This window comes from Accipiter gentilis, chromosome 25 (genome assembly GCF_929443795.1).
Source record: "Accipiter gentilis chromosome 25, bAccGen1.1, whole genome shotgun sequence".
NCBI lineage: Eukaryota > Metazoa > Chordata > Aves > Accipitriformes > Accipitridae > Astur > Astur gentilis.
Window position 1 is genome coordinate 6,446,667 of NC_064904.1, and position 21,251 is coordinate 6,467,917.

The 21,251-nt window shown below is 35.4% G+C and overlaps 1 protein-coding gene across 5 annotated transcripts in view; it reads left to right on the plus strand.

Moving 5' to 3' along the window:
• The window catches only part of PPP4R4 (protein phosphatase 4 regulatory subunit 4), a 106,925-nt gene that overhangs the window by 26,154 nt on the left and 59,520 nt on the right, over window positions 1-21,251 (plus strand). For all 5 annotated transcript variants that reach the window (XM_049828774.1, XM_049828777.1, XM_049828775.1 and 2 more), the window contains exons 4-8: window positions 8,494-8,641; window positions 9,310-9,383; window positions 11,574-11,680; window positions 14,199-14,306; window positions 18,681-18,802. In XM_049828774.1, the coding sequence (XP_049684731.1) occupies window positions 8,494-8,641; window positions 9,310-9,383; window positions 11,574-11,680; window positions 14,199-14,306; window positions 18,681-18,802 (559 nt within the window). The remainder of the gene's footprint in view (window positions 1-8,493; window positions 8,642-9,309; window positions 9,384-11,573; window positions 11,681-14,198; window positions 14,307-18,680; window positions 18,803-21,251) is intronic.

The window sequence follows — 21,251 nt, forward strand, 5'->3', positions numbered from 1 at the left end:
TGAATTTGTGAAGTATTGCAGGTATTATATTTTTCAAAAAATGTTAACAACAGGAGAAGAAAGCAGAATTAATACTATTTATGTGTTCTAAAGATTTACCAGTGCTTTGACAGCTTTTTGAGAAGTCTTTTTGAGGACCAGCCAATCATAATGGTTCATTTTAATGTTCTCAGTCTCTTCTATCCAAACATTAAGATTTTCACGCTGCTGTCCAGAAAAGTATACTTTGCTTTTAGCTGTCTGAAGTTTCACATGCTGCCCTCCTTATTTTTAGTAAGCCACTGTTAACTGTGGTAGATGCATGCTGGCCATATAATGCTATACAGTAATTTTATATACAGGTATGTTTGTATAAAGGATATTTGTGTTGTTTAACCTCGAGAAGAGAAGGCTCTGGGGAGACCTTATTGTGGCCTTTCAATACTTAAAGGGTGCTTATAAGAAAGATGGGGACAGGCTTTTTAGTAGGGCCTGTAGCAGTAAGACAAGGAGTAATGGGTTTAAACTAAAAGAGAGTAGATTTAGACTAGATATAAGGAAGAAATTTTTTACGATGAGGGTGTGAGACACTGGCACAGGTTGCCCAGAGAGGCTGTAGATGCCTCATCCCTGGAAGCATTCAAGGTCAGGTTGGATGGGGCTCTGAGCAACCTGATCTAGTTGAACATGTCCCTGCTTATTGCAGGGGGGTTGGACTAGACAACCTTTAAAGGTCCCTTCCAACCCAAACCATTCTATGATTGTAAGATTTTAAGGAAGATAAATATCTCTATATTTCCACTCTGCCCCTATGACCACTTGCCTAGAAGAAATGAAAAAGTTCATTTAAGGTGTGTGGTTTAAGGAGCAGCTTCAGCCAAATAATAACAACTGTATCACAAATGCAAATGCAAAGCCTAATAACTCTAAAGCTAAATAACTCCAAAAACCTCTAATAACTCTATTTAAGGCTACAACAGAAATTAGGACTGATTATGTTAGCCTGCCTGTTCGAGTGGTTTTCAGTGATTTTAAAGGCTACCACCTGACTGGAAAAATATGTTGGTTTTGCCTGTCAAAATATCTGAAAGGTTATTTTGGTAACAGCAAATTTCTGAGGGTTTTTTTTCATCAGTTCAGTGTATTGTCAGTCTTCTACTGATACCATTAACAGTTTTTATCTGATTAAATCAAAAGTTTTGATTTAGAACCATCTCTGGCCTGGTCTCAGGCAATCAATCACTTTGATATAAACATGGTTCTGATTTATACAAATTGTCAGCTAAAGGAACATTGTGTTTGTTAGTAGCTGTTTGGCTGTAGTAGCTGTTTGAATGTATGTGCTCTCTATGGTGAGAGAGGAAAAAATCACAAGGGTTTCTTGTAGAAATTTTATTTTCAAAGCATTGAGTTGTGTTCATAATTTTATGGACAGACTCCGTTTCCCCACACATTTTTAGAGATATGTTTGATATTTTCAGTAGTGTGATTCAGTTATGATTTTAGCAGGACACTTCTTAGAATTTAGGGGTTTTTTTCTCCATATAATTTAAAATTCTTTCCCTTTTTAACACTATTTGCCAATGTTTTTTTCTTGTTGTAAACAACTAATGCTTAAGAAGAGTATTTAGATCACTTGCTTCAGAAGGACAGAGTTTAGCTAGTTACTGACTCAAGCTAAATATGAGTTTGATGATCTAAAATTCATTGAATTGGAAGTTTGAGTTATGTTAAAAATCTCCGTGGCTACATTGTCCTCTATCTCAAGCACTTAAGGGGTGAGAAGAAAAGTTTTCTGTAGTAGCTGCTGTGAATTTTCTTGCTGTATCTGTATCAGTTTCTCACTGCTAAGTGTAAGAAAGTATACAATTATGTTAGTAACAAAGGTGAGATGGCTGAGTCACATGCTTATGTTTTACAGTTTTCTATCTACTGAGGAGATGATTACTAAGTAGCAACGTGGGTCCATGCAAAAATGATACTTGTTTGTTCTGGTAAATTCTCATTTATATTTAATTGTTTTCTTTAGTAAAACTTTGAAGAAATGAATTGCTTCTTTTATTGAAAAGCTGTGTGGGCATATATCTCTCAGCTTCTTTTTTTTTTAACTTTTAAGGCAGCTACCTTAAAATTACATTAATAAAAGAATTCCATAAAAAATATCATGCTATGAAAAATGACTTGGTGTATTTCTTACTACCTGTGGAATTGGTCTTAAACAGAATCGTCACTCTGTCTCCTAATCTTAAGAAAGAGGCTGCTCAAGGGACAATTCCGTATTTGTGAAAAACTAATGTGATGAGTTATATTCTGATTATTTGTTATGAATTGATTGACTGAAAGATGAGGAACCAATATGTACGTAGTCCTCAACATGATTACTTAGCAAATATTCTTCTGTAGGATATTTAAATGCGAGTCCTACTGCAGAGGAGTCTTAGGTCCCATGCGATAGATGTACTCAGTAATATTTCATGCACCGATATAAGCTGGGGGCCACCCAGCTGGAAAGCAGTTTTGCAGAAAAGGACGTGGAGGTCCTGGTGGACTCCAGGTTGAACGTGAGCCAGCGCTGTGGCCCTTCCGCAAAGCATCCTGAGCTGCATTAGACAAAACATTGCCAGCAGTTCGAGGAAGGTGATCCTTCCCCTCTACTCCACCTTCTACTCTACTAGACCTGGAGCGCTGTGTCCACTTCTGGGCTCCCCAGTATGAGAGATGGACATACTGAAGAGAGTACAATGAAGGGCCATGAAGAGGAAAGGCTGAGAGGGTTGAGTGTTCAGTCTGCAGGAGAGAAGGCTTAGAGAGGATCTTATCAACGTATATAGATACCTGAAGGGAAGATGGAAAGAGGACGGAGCCAGGCACTTTTCAGTGGTACCCAGTCACAGGGCAAGAGGCAGTGGGCACAAACTGAAACACCGGAGGTTCCCTCTGAACATCAGAAACACTTTTTCACTGTAAGGGTGACTGAGCACTGGCACAAGTTGCCCATAGAGGTTGTTGTATTCAAAAGCTGTCTGGACATGTTCTGGCTGTAGGTGGCCCTGCTTGAGCAGGGGGATTGGACAAAACGACCTCCAGAGGACCATTCCAACCTCAACCATTCTGTGATTCTGTGAATATCAGACATCACCTTTCAACTTAATATTATCTTCTGAAACTTCTGTGATCCCAGGAGACTCCTATTTCTTAAGAGCTCTTCCAACTTTTGTCTGATTATTTAAATTCCACAAACGACCAAGAAATAGCTGTCCTCAGAACTGAGGACTAGTATAGATTGACCGATTGTTTAGAAAACATTGAAGTACTTCTAGTTATCATGTTTTGTGCTATAAGATGCAGGTCAATAGGCATTTTGTTTAAATATATATATTTGTATAAAAAAATGTTTTGAGAAAAAGAGTGATCTGAAGTTGCAAACTAAGTGAAAACCCCTAAATTTTCACCAAGTTTCTGCAGTTACTACCACATGTTATTCTGACATCTGTAATGCATTCTTTTCTAAAGCAACCAACTGGCTTCAAGAAAAGTTTTGCTTTATTTTTTTTTAATTATTTTCTGTTTAACAGACTGAATCCATTTTTGTCTCTTGTGTTTCTGCTTTGAGAGCAGTGTTCTTCCTGAAATGAAGGAGTAATAAGAAACACTGTGGTTTATTCACCCTTATTTGTCAGGATGTGGAGAAATGGGAGTCTTTGCCTCTCTGTCTTTAATAAAAAGTCTAATATGAGAATAGAGTTTTTGATTCTAGGCTTAGGTTTTTTATATAGGGATGGAGAAAAAAAATTAAAAGGATGATCATGAGCGTGATCCGGGCCAAGGCCCTGGAAAATATTTGTGTAGTGGGAGTTGGAGCTCAGTGTGTATAGATCAAGCAGTACTTAATTACTTTGTAAAAGTATCTTCCTGCATAATAATAAAGGACATTCAACTGAAAACAGTGTATGAAGAAAGAAGAGCTAGGAACTGAAGACAGAAATACTAGAAATTAAGTAGACAGTTCTAATAATAAATCTGATCAATCTTTGAGCAAATAACCAAGAAACGTAGTATGTTTTTCATCTTGCAGTGTCACTTGAATCCAAACTAAATGCCTTCCTAGATGATAAATTAAATGAAACTTAAGTTAATGGGCTCAAGGCAGAGGTAGAAGAGTGAAATTTTAATGAGGTCAGTCTAAGTGTTTCATTCTCGTTTAAGCTTTATAAATTGAAACTTTCTGGAATGTATATGAATTAAATTTCTTTCTGTGTCTATACTATTATAAAGCAGGTTATTCAATGGTGCTGTGTTATCTAGTATTTATTTGATCTGTAATAGAAGAACAGTTCCGTTGTACCCATGTTCACTGCAAAACAGTATTTGGCATTGTCCTTGTTTCAGCTGGGATAGAGTTAATTTTCTTTCTAGTAGCTGGTATAGTGCTATGTTTTGGGTTCAGTATGAGAAGAATGTTGATAACACACTGATGTTTTCAGTTGTTGCTAACTAGTGTTTAGACTAAGTCAAGGATTTTTCAGCTTCTCATGCCCAGCCAGCGAGAAGGCTGGAGGTGCACAAGGAGTTGGGAGGGGACACAGCCAGGACAGCTGACCCAAACTGGCCAAAGGGGTATTCCATACCATGGGATGTCATGTCCAGTATATAAACTGGGGGGAGTGGGGGAGGCAGGGTCACTGCTCGGGAACTAACTGGGCATCGGTCGGTGGGTGGTGAGTAATTGCATTGTGCATCACTTGTGTATTCCAATCCTTTTATTATTGCTGTTGTCATTTTATTAGTGTTATCATTATTAGTTTCTCCTTTTCTGTTCTATTAAACTGTTTTTATCTCAACCCACGAGTTTTACTTATTTTCTCAATTCTCTCCCCCATTCCACTGGCTGGGGGGAAGTGAGTGAGCAGCTGCGTGGTGCTTAGTTGCTGGCTGGGGTTAAACCACGACAGGCATCATTAACCACTTGACCTATTCTTTTTTTCTTATTCTTTTTTTTACTGGAGGAATAGTCCTGACCATTAAATGGAAACTGTTATAGTCTATAAAGGCATAATTGAACTCAACTGAGATTAGAGTCTTGCAAATGTACTCTGGCATTGCAGGGAAATAAACTGACTTAAATTACTGCACTTAGTTTTACTTCTGTAGATTTTGAAAAATAATTTGTGAATTGAAATTTGAACATGAAAAATGAGTTGCGTAGTACTTTCATGGTGCTATTTATCTGAAAGTATTGTCACCACATAACTGGGTAGGTAAACCAGTGTACTTATTTAGCATACTTGCAGAAATCCAAAGCAAAAATAAATACTGTTTTTATTAGAGCTGAGGATAAAACAGATAGAGGAAGAAATAAATGCAAGGAATGTTCTGGCTGGATACATTACAAATTTTTATTTCATTTGTAAGAAATTGATAAAACTGGTTACTTTTATAAATAAATATAGAAATTGTTATATGCAAATTACTTATTGTTCCTTAAAACCTAATTAAATTAAAATTGTATCAAAGAACCTTTATATATTTAACATACATGTTTTAGGTCTGAAGTGAGCAAAATCAAACATACAATATGTCAATAAATATGCCAGATCTAAGTAATGATTAAATTGGGTGTCAGTATTTTGGTTATGCTAATAAAACAAATACGTTGTATATCATTTAGATGTTAACATAGGAATGACATTATGAAATATTTTTTTAAATTCTACAGTTAAAATGAAGTGTCATCCTTGTATGGGTTCTGTTGCATAGAGATCCCCACTCTCTGGATTTCTGCATGGACCTCCTCATGAACCTTGGAAGTCATTGAAATGCAGATTTAGTGAAAGCTTAGACATTCTTCTCAGCATTTCTTGTGCACCAAATGGCTCCTTTTAAATGACGTTAGTAGTATTTTCCTTGTTTTCCATCCTTCGGCACTGCCACCGTAAGCAGTGGCGGAAGATTGCAGGTGTCTAGCTGACATTTTTCCAAATGCTGTGATTGCAGAAAACTGTGGCTACTCTTGTTGAAGAGTATACATCAAGCCTTACTCGGTGCTGTCTGATTAGTTCCAAACTCATTTTCACAGTTACTTATTTTCCAAATATAACAGTCTACCCTTGAAAGCTCTTCTTTTTCCCTAGTTGACTTTATAGTTTAAGAAGAGGTGGGTTGATTTTCACCCTGTCTTATACCTAACATTGATTTTAAGGTCTATCATCATTGTATCTGAGCTTCTGTAGTCTCCATTATTTCTGTGTCTTTCTAGTCCTAAATGAAGATTTCTGTTATATCAATGCAGTTACTAAAATAATTGACAATGTTTCTGCTTGCAGCATTCTTTCAAGAGAATTCTGTTGCTGCAGGACATAAAATGCATTAAACTAGAGGAGAATTTTCTGTTTTCCAATTAATAGAATAAGCCAGGCTTTCTAAATTTTGAAAGTTTTGATGCCTGAGTTTAGCTTGTAGACATTAGGATAGTTCAAGAGCATGCTAATACCCCTAAATTCCATTAAATACGCTTGTCTGAACAAGATAGACAGGAAAAGCTTTATTCCTCCAGAATAAGAATCTGTGGAGGATCCATGTATAGAAAAACACATTACTTTCTAAATAAATACGTTTATATTAAGTAAATTTAAGTCACTCAACTTGAGTTTAGTGAAATTGGAATGAGGAGACACATACATTTTCATATGTGGAACTGTACAGTTCTGAGTGCAAACATCAATGCCAGCAGGTGTGTAAGCAATCTAGAAATTTACATTTCAATGTCTCCCGAGGTCCATGAGGAGGCACATCCAGAGAATGTGTTCTCACACATGATTATCCAGAGTTGTGTGGATCTGTGGAAGAGACTGTTTGGGAACTTTATTTGATGGTAAGTAACCCTGTTTGCATTGCGTACAAAGCGAATACGTACATAAAATTGAATTCGGCTCCATTATTTTCTGGTCTACAGTGGTGATTTAGCATCTGCAGGGTGTAGATAGTTCTTTTGATTATTTTAGGGATGATTTTTTGAACAAGTGTAGGCCAGAATCCCAGAACAGTATCCACAGGTATTCTGATCCCAGAAACATTCGAGGTACAAAATTGGTAGGTGCCCTTATTCTTGGCTGTGGCTGTTGTAATAACAATGGAGGAACTAGGACAGAGGCAGGCCGTGGAGATAACAAGAGGGACGTTTCCATGGCTATTGAATGCAGATATTTTATCACACTTTGGTATACTGCGCAGTGCTGTTTGGTTTTTTTCATTTGGGGGAGCAAGGCCACAGAGAGTGCTTCTACAAATATACACGGCTGTAAACTGAGACAGCTGTTCAGAGATAACTAATGGTTGTCTTTGAAATCAGATAAAGTAAAATTTATGCATTTGCACACACAAACTGGTTGACATTTGTGTAATGAAAACTTCTTGTTGTTCTACTTTGAAGTAAGGGAAGTCTACTAAGTAATTTCTCAGATGTCCTCTGTAAACTATTTTCCTAGCAAAATTCCTCTGCTATATAATATTTAGGTGCTTAATAGATTTTTTCTTAATCTGGTCTAGGCTGATTTTTTTAAAAAAATAAAATATCAGCTTATTGTTGATTTTTGGTATGTGATCTGAGAAAACACTGTTCCTCTCAAGCGCTTTAAAAAAAGAAGCAAACCACATATATGAAGTGTTAAATAGGCTTTAAACTCTTAACTGAGTTTGGAATCGCTTGTAAAATGAGTTTAATGCTTTAGTAGGACAATAAGGCACTTTATTTTCTCATGCGATAGAGAGATACCCTTAGTGAGGTAAACAAATGGAATGTTCACCTAGCTGATAGCTACATACATAGAATGAATACTATGTCACAGATTGCATCCTGCAAGCTCTTTGGCATGTGCATAAATGTGAAATTTAAATTGCCTTTTGGTTTCATTAAAAAAATTTAGTATATTTCATTCCTGTATTATCTTTGTTTAACTTTTGAATTGATGCTTTTAAAGACAGCCTAATATTTTATATTCTTATATGTTAAAGCTAGGGACTAGTAAACGCCGAGTTACCTAGATAAATACATCTTGCTTTATTCTTAAGACTGTATATATAAATGCATTTTCATTTGTGCACTGTGTCAGTTGGCAAGGGATGAAATTTAAATTGCCTTCTGTTTAGTATCTCTCACTGGATGAATGAAATACTTCTTTTTAATTCATGTGCATGAACCGCAGAAGTGCAATTATTGGCTGGTCTGGTTTTACCTCTCATTTTGTAAAGGAGAAAAATCCACACATATGCATTGATGAAACTGAAAGTCACAAACAATGTTATAATTAACTTTTTCTTAAAAGGTTCATGCTATAATATAAGAGATTTTAATATCTCCAAGTTAATTGCTGTTAAGAGAAAATAATTTTATAGCCAATTTTGTAGTTTACCCAGTTTGGTGCACATTTACTCTTAAAAGTGAATGTGAAAATTTGAATGTTCTTTCAGTACATTTCAGCCTCATACTCTGAATTGATATAATTTGTAATTATGCAGGAGGTGCTGCATGTTGCAGGAGTGGAAATGCAGTTAACAGCTGCTGTTTCATTTTTGACTGTTCTGCAAGAGGAGTCAGTGTCCATCCATACGTACTCCCACTCCTTCCTACACATCATTCTCCAGAACCTGGAACACAGAGATGCAGGTCAGGGCTGTGCAACTATACTGATGACTGATTACTTCTGTATGTTTTGTTTCCTTAGTGACTGTACAGTACTGTGTAAAGCAGTGAGTGCAATCACTGTGCCTTTGTATCTAGACTTGCATGAATGAAAAGATTTTTGCATGCTGTAGCATGCATGTAGCAGACAAAACCACTTTGTCTGAAGGACTAAATCCCAAAGTTTTTACTGACTACAAGCTTCTACTGAAGTACCAGAATTTAGCAGCTGAGAAAATGGAGGGAGGATGGTTGACGTTTCTTCTGCGATGAGTAGTTTTTCTTAACTTCTTTGACACCATTTTTAGGATACAAAGAAATAAAAAAATGGCCTCTTGTAAAACTGGAAAGTTTCAGTGGGCATAAGAAAAGAATATGCTTCTAAATGAGGGAAATTATCTTTTCAAAACAAACAGGATCTTTATTATTTTTCTACAGGAATTGAAAAGGTAAAAGAAATGGGGACAGAATTTGCTTCTCACCTATCCTACTTCTTAGTTTGAAGTCTTGAATGTTAATTTAGTGGCTTTTAGATACATAGCTCCTTGAAGAGGTGCTTGTAAAAAGTGAGAACTAATTTTGTAAAACTGATGTGTGTTTTGTTATACTCGATATATGTACAACGTAAGATATAAGCCATTTCTTTCTAACAGGTGTCAGCAATGCATGGCTAGAAACTCTTCTTGCTGTAATAGAAGCTTTACCAAAAGAGACTATCAGACATGAGGTAATAATATTCTCTCACTTATACTAACAACAAATTCATAATATTTTTAAGATTGTATTTCCCTGCAAGTCTGATTTACTTAAGTAAGATTTGTGGCAGTTCTATGCCTGTGAAAACAGTAATGCTTGTGGAACATACTGTAAGAGAGGAATGTGCTAAAAGGCGAGACAGGAAGGTCACCTTAAAAAATTTTAGTGTTCTTCAGCAAATAAAGACTACTTACTGTAACACTTCCACTGCAGTTAGTATTCTAAGTAACATGTTTCCATGTATCCTGTTTTGGTTTACAGCATAGTGTGTCATTCTGTGTCTTCATGAAGAAACTACATTTTGTTTGCTACTGGACTAAAATTCTGATTCCTGCTAAACGGGACTGCTAGAGATGCATTTCATTGTGTATTTCAGTCATTCTTGATGTACCAAAAACCTAATGGCTTGCAAACACTCTTAATTTTTCACTGTGTAGCTCAAGAAAGAGGAAGGAAATCTGTCATTAAGCCATAATGTCACTCACCTTTACTCAGCTAATTTATTCAGTTTTAAGTATTTGTATTTCATTGTTAAGTTTAAAAGCTTTGCAACAAGCATATTTTAGTGTGTTTATAATTTAAAACAATATGAAGATTTAAATATATGATTGTTTGCATAGTATAAAAATACTCATTAAAATTAGTGGGTAATTGAAATCCAACACAGTTTAAAAAATAAACTTCTAATGTGTGAAAAGTTATGTTGCGGAAAAAAAAAAACCAACCTGGGAAATTATTCTAGTCACCTCCAAAATCTAATTGTAATGGAATTTTAAAGGTGCCATCTAAACAAGATGGAGTTTCTTCCCTGATTTGTCTCTAGGAACACATCTGTAAGTTTCCACAAAAATTTTCTTTGGGAAGATCACAACTGATAAAGCAGTGTTGATTCGGCAGCTATACAGAAACCTGAATCTGAAAAGGGGTCTTTCGTGTTACTTGAAGGATCAGAAACTTGGAATATTCTAGCTATTCATTTTTTTTGTAAGTATAAATCATAGGACGATCTCAGATTCCAAGGACATAAGGAAAGGTGTTGTGTCTCAGACCAAAGGTCAGCCTAACCCAGTATCCCGTCTCTGGCAACAGCCACTTCACGGGGAAGGCTGTGTCTGTATCAGTAATTCGAGTTAGCGTTACAAGACATGGTGTGTTTGCTGTCATAGTTCAAAGACCAAACAAGTAATACACAGTTCTGTAGATAACTAATGATATGTTTCTTTATGCAGTGTTATAGTTAGAAGCATACCTTATGTACTAATTCTAGTCTGGGTGACCTATTTGTCCTTACAGCGGTAAGATGCCCTCACCTCAATATTTCAGCTGGTAAGAGTAGGAGAAAAATGCTTTTAGAATATTGTTGGACTTCCCTGCCCTGTCTATTAACCTTTTGTGGAGCTCTGTAAAAGAGATTGAGTGAGGAACTGTGGCAGACTACAGGAGATACCTGTCTGTAATGTTCACCTTACCCTGGCACCCGGATTTCTGTGATTGTTTCAGGGCAAAAAATAAGATATCTAAATATGATGTTCTGCAGGCCTTTCTTAGTTTGTTTCTGGCACCAGAGAGGTGATCCAACAAATGACATCAGAGCTCCAATAAAGATGCAGGTTTTCTGTGTCTGTATGGAAATGAAACCTCTTCCCTACAGATTCCCAAAGTATGCATAATCGAGAGGGATCGTTGCCTCAATACTTTACATCAGAAGAGGTGTTTCCTGGGAAAACTTATGAGAGAGAACCTCAGAGAGAATTCTTTTTCCTTTCTCTGTATATTTTTTTTTCGTGTGCAGAAACGTATTTTAACAACTTTTGTGAAAATTACCAGCCAATAGTTATACATTTTCATATACAACTTAGTCTCAAAATAAAGACACAAGTAGACAAATGTAAAACTGTGGCTGTGATGTGAATCATAAAATGCTATTTGGGCCAAGATATGGGTTTAATATGCTATAATTAGCACTGAATTTTAAATACAGGTTTCCAATAGGCTATTAATGTACATAGGCATCATTATTGTTAGTAATGATTAATTTCATGAAAGGGGTAGATGACATTTGGGGTAAGTTTTTCTAGATTTTTTTTTTTTAAGAAGAGAAATGCCTTATTTACTGCTTACATTTCTTCTGTTCATCTTTCTTCTTTTTTCTATCATACAGATCCTGAATCCACTTGTTTCCAAAGCACAGCTTTCTCAAACACTTCAGTCCCGCTTAGTTAGTTGTAAAATCATGGGAAAATTAGCTAACAAATTTGAAGCTCATATGTAAGTAGACTGTACATATATTTTAATTCCACAGTATACACCAGTATTTCTTTGTTAGTGGGCAAAAATTACTACAAGAAAAGTAGACTTTATTGCAAAAATTAAATGCTTTCTTTTTACAGATCCCTTTATCTGGATATTAATTAATAAAAAAATGCTCATTATATAACTAGCATGTTCAGACTTGCTGAATATACTTCAGTTTGTATATTCTTCCACAGGTTGAAATGGGTACCATTTTCATGCCATTCTTCCATATTGTTTTTCCTACTAGGAAAAAAGCCAAACAGTGGATTTCTCTGCAATTTACAGAGACAAAACACAACTTCATCATCTTAGAGTTTCTTGACCTAAAGAGAAGAATCCTCTTCCTAACTTTTTATTTGTCTAACCAAATTTAACATGTAGATATATTTTTTTCTATCCCTAATTATATGGAGATGTATCAGGAGCCACTGTTGTTGCCTGATACTGTCCAGCTCTTAGATTCAGTGTCTGTGGGTTTGGACAGCAGTGCAGAAAAGGGAAGCAATGATGAAAGTAAACCTGAATAAATTATCTGCCCAAAGCCGTTGGTATGGTACATTCCTTGGACAGTATACCCAGTCTTACAGTAGTATGACCATTTCACCAGATGTGTTTCCTAGCCAGAGAATTGGCCACATGTGATTTTGCATTGCAAAAGAAATCCACCGAGGGCTACTAAATGCACACAAACCACGTCTAGCTAAGGAATTCCACTCTAGTAATGATTTTTATCTGCCCCAAAATGCAAGAATTCAGAGGTAAAGATGAACAACAGGACCATGACAAGACATTTAGGAATAAATTTCTTTAAATGATGGGGTTTTTCTTCATTAAAAAAGAAATAGAAGCAACCAAAAGGAAGCTGTCTACACCTTCATTTGTTATGTAGACTACACTTCTTGGACATGCAAAAGTTAATGAGCATGATAAAGTAGTATTTTTTGAGAATGTTACCAAAGCCTTCAAATCTTTATCTTCAACATTTGTAGATTTGGCAGAATCACAATTGCTTTTATTAATTTGATGTTGCATTCTCATGAAAATAAAGTGACTATCCAGATTACTTGGAATCTTATGAGAAATTATAATAGAGTTAGCCATAATAAGTTAAATAATCATACCTTCTTTTGCTGGGTTTCTTTAATATGATTCAGAAGTAGGAAACCCCTCATTTCAGTGAACAGATAGCACCATTTCTGTACAGAAGGTATATGCTAAGAAGATGGCTGAGAATTTTCTGGGACATACTGATCCTCTAGTAGAGGGCTCTGAGTGCAGTTCAGAGGGCTGAAAACAGACCTGGATCCACAGGTTCAGAATGTGGCAAGCTGAGTAAGATTCATGACACACTCTCATTCCCCTTGCAGGAGTGGTCTTGGTATAGGCTCAGGGGATGTATCTGGCCTCAGGATTGGGCAATATATAAGCATATCTTCACATTCTTCTTCAGAATGGCACCATTTTTTCTTGTAAAATTTATACTATAATTAAAAAATTTTCTTTTGTATTTCATATGACTCCCAGGTTATTTTATAGACTACTGAAAAAGTCAGGACCTTGGAATAGAACATTACTTTTTCTACTCTCTGTTCCAACAGCTACTTAAAAATAAGTCTTTTTTGGAAGTAGTCTCTACTTCAGAGTATTCTAAAATGCCAAACTCCCAAAACTTTGTACAATTTTTTGAAACGTGAGACCACATTTTTCTGTAAGAAGTAAATTAATTTTCACTGGAATGAGTGGAGGCTGTGCAAGCTGGCTTGAAAATTTTCTTGTCTATGTCTTCATATTATTTCTCTTGAGTTTTGCAACAACATAAGGATTTGGATAGAGATATTTTATGAGTACTCATGACAGCATCTTGGGCAGTGAAAGGAAACACAATGGCTGATTCTGCCAAGTTGTAGTATGTGTTTTTACTTAAACAGAATTCAAAATAGTTATTTTGTATCTGCCATTGATTTAACATGAATACTTGGGTCTACTTGCATAACGGCATTGCAGTACTGAAGCTTTTAATCTTAAATTATTTTTCTACTTTCTTCCCAAATACCTCTTTGGTAATACATGCATACCAAAGATTAAGTATTAGAGACATTTAATTGGGATTTGAACTTACATTTATATAATTCTTTGTATTCTTACAGTGGCTGTTCAAAAATTATACTGAAGATGGTTATTAAATGAGGACAGCATCTCTAAGCCTACCTACTATTTTTGTAGTTATAAAAAAAAAAAAGAAGATGAAATATGAACAAATTATAATGACTATAAATAATCCTTTTTCTGTTTCTTTATAGCACATGTTTGTGTCTGACATACAGTATTCTTTTATAATTGCAAATTCTCAGAACAATCATTTACCACGTGTGAAAAATTAGTTTTAAAAAAATTGCCATTAGAAGTAATATATGTGTAAAATTTGAGTACTACAGAGTGGCTTTTATATATTCTTGTTCTATATATTAATAAAAAATTTTCATATTTTTAGCATTAAAAGAGAGATTCTTCCCTTGGTAAAATCACTGTGCCAGGATGTGGAATATGAAGTTAGAACTTGCATGTGTCGGCAACTGGAACATATAGCTAAAGGAATAGGGTGAGTACAGTTTGCCTAACTGCTTCTAAATGCAAGATCTGTCTCTAAATTATTTAATGGTAGCCTAAAAACTGCTTTTAAGATTTCTACCTTAATTCATTCATACTCAATAATGAATTTGGAGTGTACAGATGTGTTCTTAGGAATCGCCTGATGGCAGTTGGCTGTTTTCCATTTTCAGAGTTTTGTTTCTCTCTGATAGTAAAATTGCTGAACCACACAAACAACACGGTTTTGTAAATAAGGAGTTCATCTATAGCTTCTTGAAATCATCTCAATCATCCATTGATGTCATTTGGCTTATTTAAAAATGGAAGAGGATTATGCAAGTATTAGCAGTTTCTAATAATTACTGTGCAGTTTTTTTGCGAAAGGATGCTAAATGTGTTTCGTAAGCAAATTTCAGTTCAGTATCAACTTTTACTCTAAGCTTCAGTGTTGCACATATAGGAATAGAAAAAGTCTGGAACTTTTATTTTAATAAATAGAACATGTTAACTACCCACACAGGATTAGTCTCTGAGTGAACAAATATTTTAAAATTCCAGGTCTGTCTACCTGTTATTGTGTTAGGAAGACAAAAAAGCAGTAGCTTCTCTTACAGACTTGAAGAAATTATCAAGTAAGGTTCCCTGCCCTGTGTTACACATCAGGGATAGATTAGATCTTAAGAGTCCCTCTGGCTTTTTAAAATTGTGAATTTATGAGTAAATTCAAGGATGAGGCTGAAACTGAAATGTAATTTGAAAGATATGGTAAATAAGCACTTCAGTTTGTTAGTACTGGTGTTTGTGGAAAAGATGCCTTCCTGTGGCTGTGGAACGATTTATTTTTTTTAATGGAGAATTATATTGTGGTTTAGATTCTGAGTTATTTAAAAAAAAACCCACAAAAAAACCCAAAACCGAACCACCAGAAATTCCTGAAGCAATGCTATTTACCTCTCAGCCATGGAATACTGGAAAAGTCTATGTTCAGGCAGTGTTTTAGCTTACTTGGATATAGGGAATGAATATTCACAGCAAGAACCAAGCATTACTGCCATGTACTTAATTGAACTTTGTTTTGGTAACGTCATGCAGGATAGTAATTTTTAGATTCCTAGATAAACTTGTCTTTATTGCATACAAAATAATTTTATATACCTGCTTCAAGCACCTCTTCTGCAAGGTTCTTGTCCTGCAAAAGTTGAGAGGATGTGAATAATGTGAAAACGCAATACTCATCTTCATCAACTTCATCTCAGTGAAGTTACTCATTTGTTTTTGTACTTATTTTCTTTTATAACAAAATATAAGTTAGCACAGTAAATCATTTTAACATTTTCCATATTGAATGGCTTTGAGTTTAAAAGAACTTGTGATTACAGAAAAGAAATGTAGTTTTTGTTGATATTGTTGATATTTGTAAAACTGGAAATTTAACACTTATTTTACTAAACTGAATTACTGGATTTTTTGAGCATGCATTTATTTTTATTATATGCATGTATCTCATGTATTTTTATGTATCTTAAAAATTGAATTCTGTTTAGTGGGAGATTAAAGATGAGTGAAAGAGAGGGTTCTATTTATCTTCAGGGAGTGACCAGGGTTGTTGGTTTTTTTCCCATAACTACTGAGTTTTGAAGGGAGGGATGGTTCTAACTGTCATATTAGTTTGAAGATTTTTGATGCCACCAACATTGAAAGCCACAGAAACATATTTGCAAAGCATTTCTCCCCCGCCCCTGCCCGCCCCCAATTTCTGGGTCTTGATTTAGGATGTAGTCCTACCCTTCTCTCCCCTGACCATTCCTAGGCCGTATGTTTTTATCTCAGTCGCTCTCCTTCCTCTTTTCTTATTTGTTATTGCTCAATCCCATGAGATTTTTTTGGTGTCTTATTTGAGACACCATCTGCATTTCCATGGATTCCTCTAATCTTCTCAGTTAACCTCTGCTATAGTCAAGAGCTGAGAAGTAATCATATGAATTTGGCTTTGAAAATTATTTGTGACACATAATACAGCAAAATTTTTATTTTTTTTTAAATAGTGTGTTATTCTGAGTAAAATAACTCTTATCTAGGATACGCATATAGCTAGAGAATATTCCTTTCAGATATTACTGAAACATTTTTTTTTTATGTTTTAAAAATATACAGCTGCACAGATTTCCTTGCCTTGTGGCTCAGTGAGAAGCAGAAAATGTTGTTGGGAGCCGCTTGGAAACACTCACAGTTTGTGTGAATCTGTGTGAATTTGCTTTCAGCAGCTTTATTTTACATTTAAGATAGGTATATGTACAGCCAGGTGTTAAAATAAGAACTAAATGTGTGCATTTGGGTTGTTTTCCTCACTCCTCCTCCCAATGCTTTTTCAGTTCAACATATACTAAGCAGCATGAAAGAAGAAGCAAAAAATTTGTTTTCATTTGTAACAAGGTAGCAATATCTTATACTAACAAGTGACCATTTTGGAAAGGAAATAAAGTTTTCTTCATTCTATTTAGTGTCTCTAAAATGAACTAAATTGCATTTATTATACCTGGGAGCTGAAAGTCTTAAAACAACGTAGATATTATGCAGTGGCAAATGACAGTATTACTGGCAATTTACCCAGCCTTAGAATAGTGGTTTAATAGGGCTAAATACATAGTTATCAGTTAGTGGTCCATTCTGTATATTTTCCTTTATTTAATTCCTCCTCAACTTTTATTTTTAGCATTAATGTATCCATATACACTGTTGTCTCTCTGAGGTGTTTGCCTAGTGCCTTCCCAATGATTTAGATGCTTTAATCTCTTAAGAAATGGTGAACTGTTGGTATTTTCAGTATGTAAACTATTGCAGTGTTTCATGTTGAGGATGAATAGGTAGTAGGAAAATGAAGGCAATTAAATAAATAGAAATAAGCTCATTTTTAGGTGAATGTTGATGGCATAATGTGACAACAGTCCCAATGCTTATTTTTACTATTTAGTGATGTTACCACTAAATGATATCATGTCATTTTCTCATAATTTTATATGAATGATTAATCATCTCTTTGGAAGAATACTGTTAAGCTGTTAAGCTGTTAAGAATACTGTTAATACTGTATTAAAACCTGTGATTGAAATGACAGAGTCTAAACTCTTCATACACAGTCGCTCACAGTGTCGAACATAGTTCTGATTTTGTCGTCTTGGTTAACGCTCATGTAGTGTAATTTTATCAGAGTGTTTCCCTGCAGCTTTATGTTTTGGGCAGTATAATTGTTGAGGGCCAGATCCCTGGCTATTATAAATTGCTGGGGTCCTGTTCTTGAGATACGGTGCTTACAACAGCTTTCACTAATTGACAAGCAGACCAAGAGGTTGTACATGAGAACAGGACAAAGTGGGCTTCTTCACTAAAATGCAGATAAATTCAAGTACTAGAAACCTTGACTACTATAAATAAAAAAAAAATGAGCGTGACAGAAAAAATACTGTGGAAATACTGGGTATGTCTTCCCAGTTCTTGTTGATAGTAGGGCTGCAGGAAAGATCTTTCTAATCTCTTAAAGCAATCAAGAATCAGTTATACACTGGGACATGGGAAATTATGCTGGTTGGTACCTTCTACAGAAGCTATACTTTTGCTCCAGGAAGCAAATCTCATTTTGTCTTATGCCAGTCACCTTACTGCGCAAATGTTTCTGTGTCAAGAGTATTTCATCCCTCCTTAGTCACCTCTCTGATTAAACTCTGATTTCTAAGTATGTCTCTAATACAGCAATCTGCTGCCAATGTATAGATTCAAGTTGTCAGGACTGTCACACATGCAGACAGTGCTAGTAATTACCAAGGCAAAAAGAGACAAGCAGAACCCTTTCTTTACTAGTTTAAAACAAGCCTAAAAGGTAGTGTTTGGACTAGTTGTGAAGCCGTGTTTTCTCTAAGCAGTAGTTGCTTACCCTTTGTAAAGAAGTCTCATCTTTGAAGCATAAGATTTCCAGACACTTCAATCCAACATGACTGATATTTAATAATTTTTGGCTTTGGACCATTGCATTGAGCATTTTCTGCATATTGATCAGAACAGTTTTCTTACTGACACAGTGAAGTAGCTGGGCTCCTTTGAGTTTTTCCAGACTGCATTTTCTCTGATTTATTTTGAGCTAATTTGAATGCTTTTTTAGTGATGAAGTTCCACATTTTAAACGTGCATGGTTCTTTGGCTGACAAAGAAAAAAGTCCTGAGATAGACTGGAGGTTTTAATTTAATTTTCATTTCCTTACAACTTTGTCAGTTTTTCCTTCTTCACTACCCCCAGAAAATCTAAATAAGTATTTCAAGGAAGAATTCTGTTTTGCTGTGGCAATATTGTTTCATTCTAAGTTTTCTCTTGACTCCTTGCCTCACTTTGCAGGACAGAACTAACAAAAACTGTGGTGCTTCCTGAGTTAGTAGAACTGGCAAGAGATGAGGGCAGCAGCGTACGCCTTGCAGCTTTTGAGACGTTAGTGAATCTGCTCGATATGTTTGATGCAGGTAAGAATTTAATTTAGGCTTACTAGCCCAGTTCTTAATGCTTTCATGTATCTTATAAATGTTTTTAAATGCTTTTTGTTCTGTCTGCATTCTTCAGACATTTCTGATTTTATGTGTTTATTGTTTTACCCTTTATGTATTTCATGTCTTGCAATGCTTTATACATAGTAAGTTTTAGGGAAGGTGAACCAGTTGTCCACAAAATCATTTTTCTTATTCGAAGTTTCTAATGTAATCTGGCTAAATGGAATGAGTAAAATTACTGGATAAATTATAGGAATATTGGGTTGTTAGTATTTACTTAACACTATTAATACACAGAATACAATATGTTAGCTCAATAGGTGCCATTGCTTATGCTTTTTTTGCTGTTAACTAGTTTTTGCCTCTTAACTGAATTAAAGCTAGTCCTAACTCCAGACTGCAGCCTGCCTTCTGAGCTGAAGAACCCAGACTGGGGCAATGATACAATATTTGTGTGGGTATCAGTAAACCTGGCAGGTTTTAACATCCAGTGTTATATGTCAAACACATTTCTAAATTTTGGAACAGAAAATATTTCTTCATGTCCCATAAACTGCAACATGCACAATTGATGGGTTTTAGAGGTACTAAGCATCAGCAATTACTATTTAAATCCCTTTAAACTTGTGGCTCTATGGCCCTGAAAGCTTTCTTCTTTGCAATGAGAAAGTGCATGTATTTTATAAAGCTTTTCTGTATTTAAAACAGAAAATGCAGATTCTTGTATTCTTCTTAGCGCTTTATATCTTTCCTCTGATCAACATGCATATTTCATGCTTCTCCAGGTGTATGGGTGAGTGTCTGTGTCTTCATGTGAGGAAGGAGAAATTCTCTGTTGTATGTGGTTCTTTTGACATAGTGGTGGTGGGTTACCTACACGCATGGCTCTCAGGTTCTCATCACAAGTTCAGTTCAACACTAATTGGAGCAAACTTGAACGAGAGCTGCTGTGGCTGCTCCAGTATAGGGCAACATTCTGGGTAACTGCCGTGTCTTGTCCTCCAGTCAACTGCTCCATCACAATTTTCTCAGGGGGATGTAGAAGACAGTAACAGCCAGCTTTTCTGGCTCTGTTTCAATTGTGCTCTCTGCTGGGTTTTTTAGATTTTTGCGTTTTTTTTTTTTTTTTTTCAACTGGAAAAGTACAAAGCAGCAAGGTACATGATAGGTCATGGCTATAGTTTATATGAAAAAAATATTTTATATTGTTGATCACTGCTCATTATTTGCCACTTTGCTCTTTGTACTGTCTTTTTCCAAGCTCTTCAGTTGTTTATCTTCATTAGCAACTCTGTATTTTGCACCACATTTCCCACTCCCACTCCCATCTTACTGACTCTACTACTCTTTCCTGATACATAAGTGAGGAGCAAATATTTACTGTTCAGGAACTTGGTGATGAATTACTAAAATACATGATTGCATATAAGCCATATGGAGGAGTACATAAATAAATAAGATAGTTTGGGGCAGAATACCATAAATGGACTTTTTAGCAGTTAGTGCTTATATCAGTAAGTATGATAGTAAGTTAAGTTTCAAACTATTGAGCCTTTGCATTGATGCTATCAAGTTTGTGTTTTCCTTTGTGCCGCTCAGTCTTCACTCCTCCTCCCCCACCCCCCAATTGCTGTAAATACTGCTTTTAGCTATTGAAAAAAGCTTAGAGAAAGCAATCAGGGATTATTTACAGGCTTGTAAGGGGTATGTTTCTAGAAATCTGGTTTGTGTAGTTTTTTGTTTCATGGCTGAACTAGAAAATGAATACTTTGAAGGTAGATGACCCAAAATTATATCCTAGGGTTTCTTTCCCACAATATCAGAATATTTCTTCAGGTCAACCTAAATATTTTTTTCAGCCATAATTATTTGCTGAATTTTGGTGTTGATCTACCATTAAAAAATCCTAATCCCTTTAAAAATTGAACATTTTAAAATACAATGGTTTTATTTAAAACAAGTCAAACCACACAAATTTCTTTGAACATTTACTCCTTTACTTTATGAGGAGACAGAGTGCTTGGATTTGACTTTAATTTCTAAATTATTTAATTTCTTTCCTCTGCCCTTAATTATTTTGTTTCTCTGTGAATTTATTGTTTACCAAAAGATTTTCAACCTCTTCTTTTCAGTAGGTTGAAAAAATTCACTTACAGCATATCCAGATTTTTTCTTTTTACTTTCATGGTCATGTTCTGTCCTGAACTCCCTGTATTCCTACTACTGTAGGAAATCTTATTGTAGGAGTACTGCAGTATTTGTTCTCTCCCTGTATTCTTGGTGAATGGAGAAGTTAGCGTCTGTTCATTTATTCTCTGTCTCATCCTTTACTGGGGGGATGTCTTGTCCCTAAAAAAACCACAAACCAGGTAAGGTATTCAAATTAGGACCTGTATTATGGTAGTATGTTTGTCATTTTTTATAC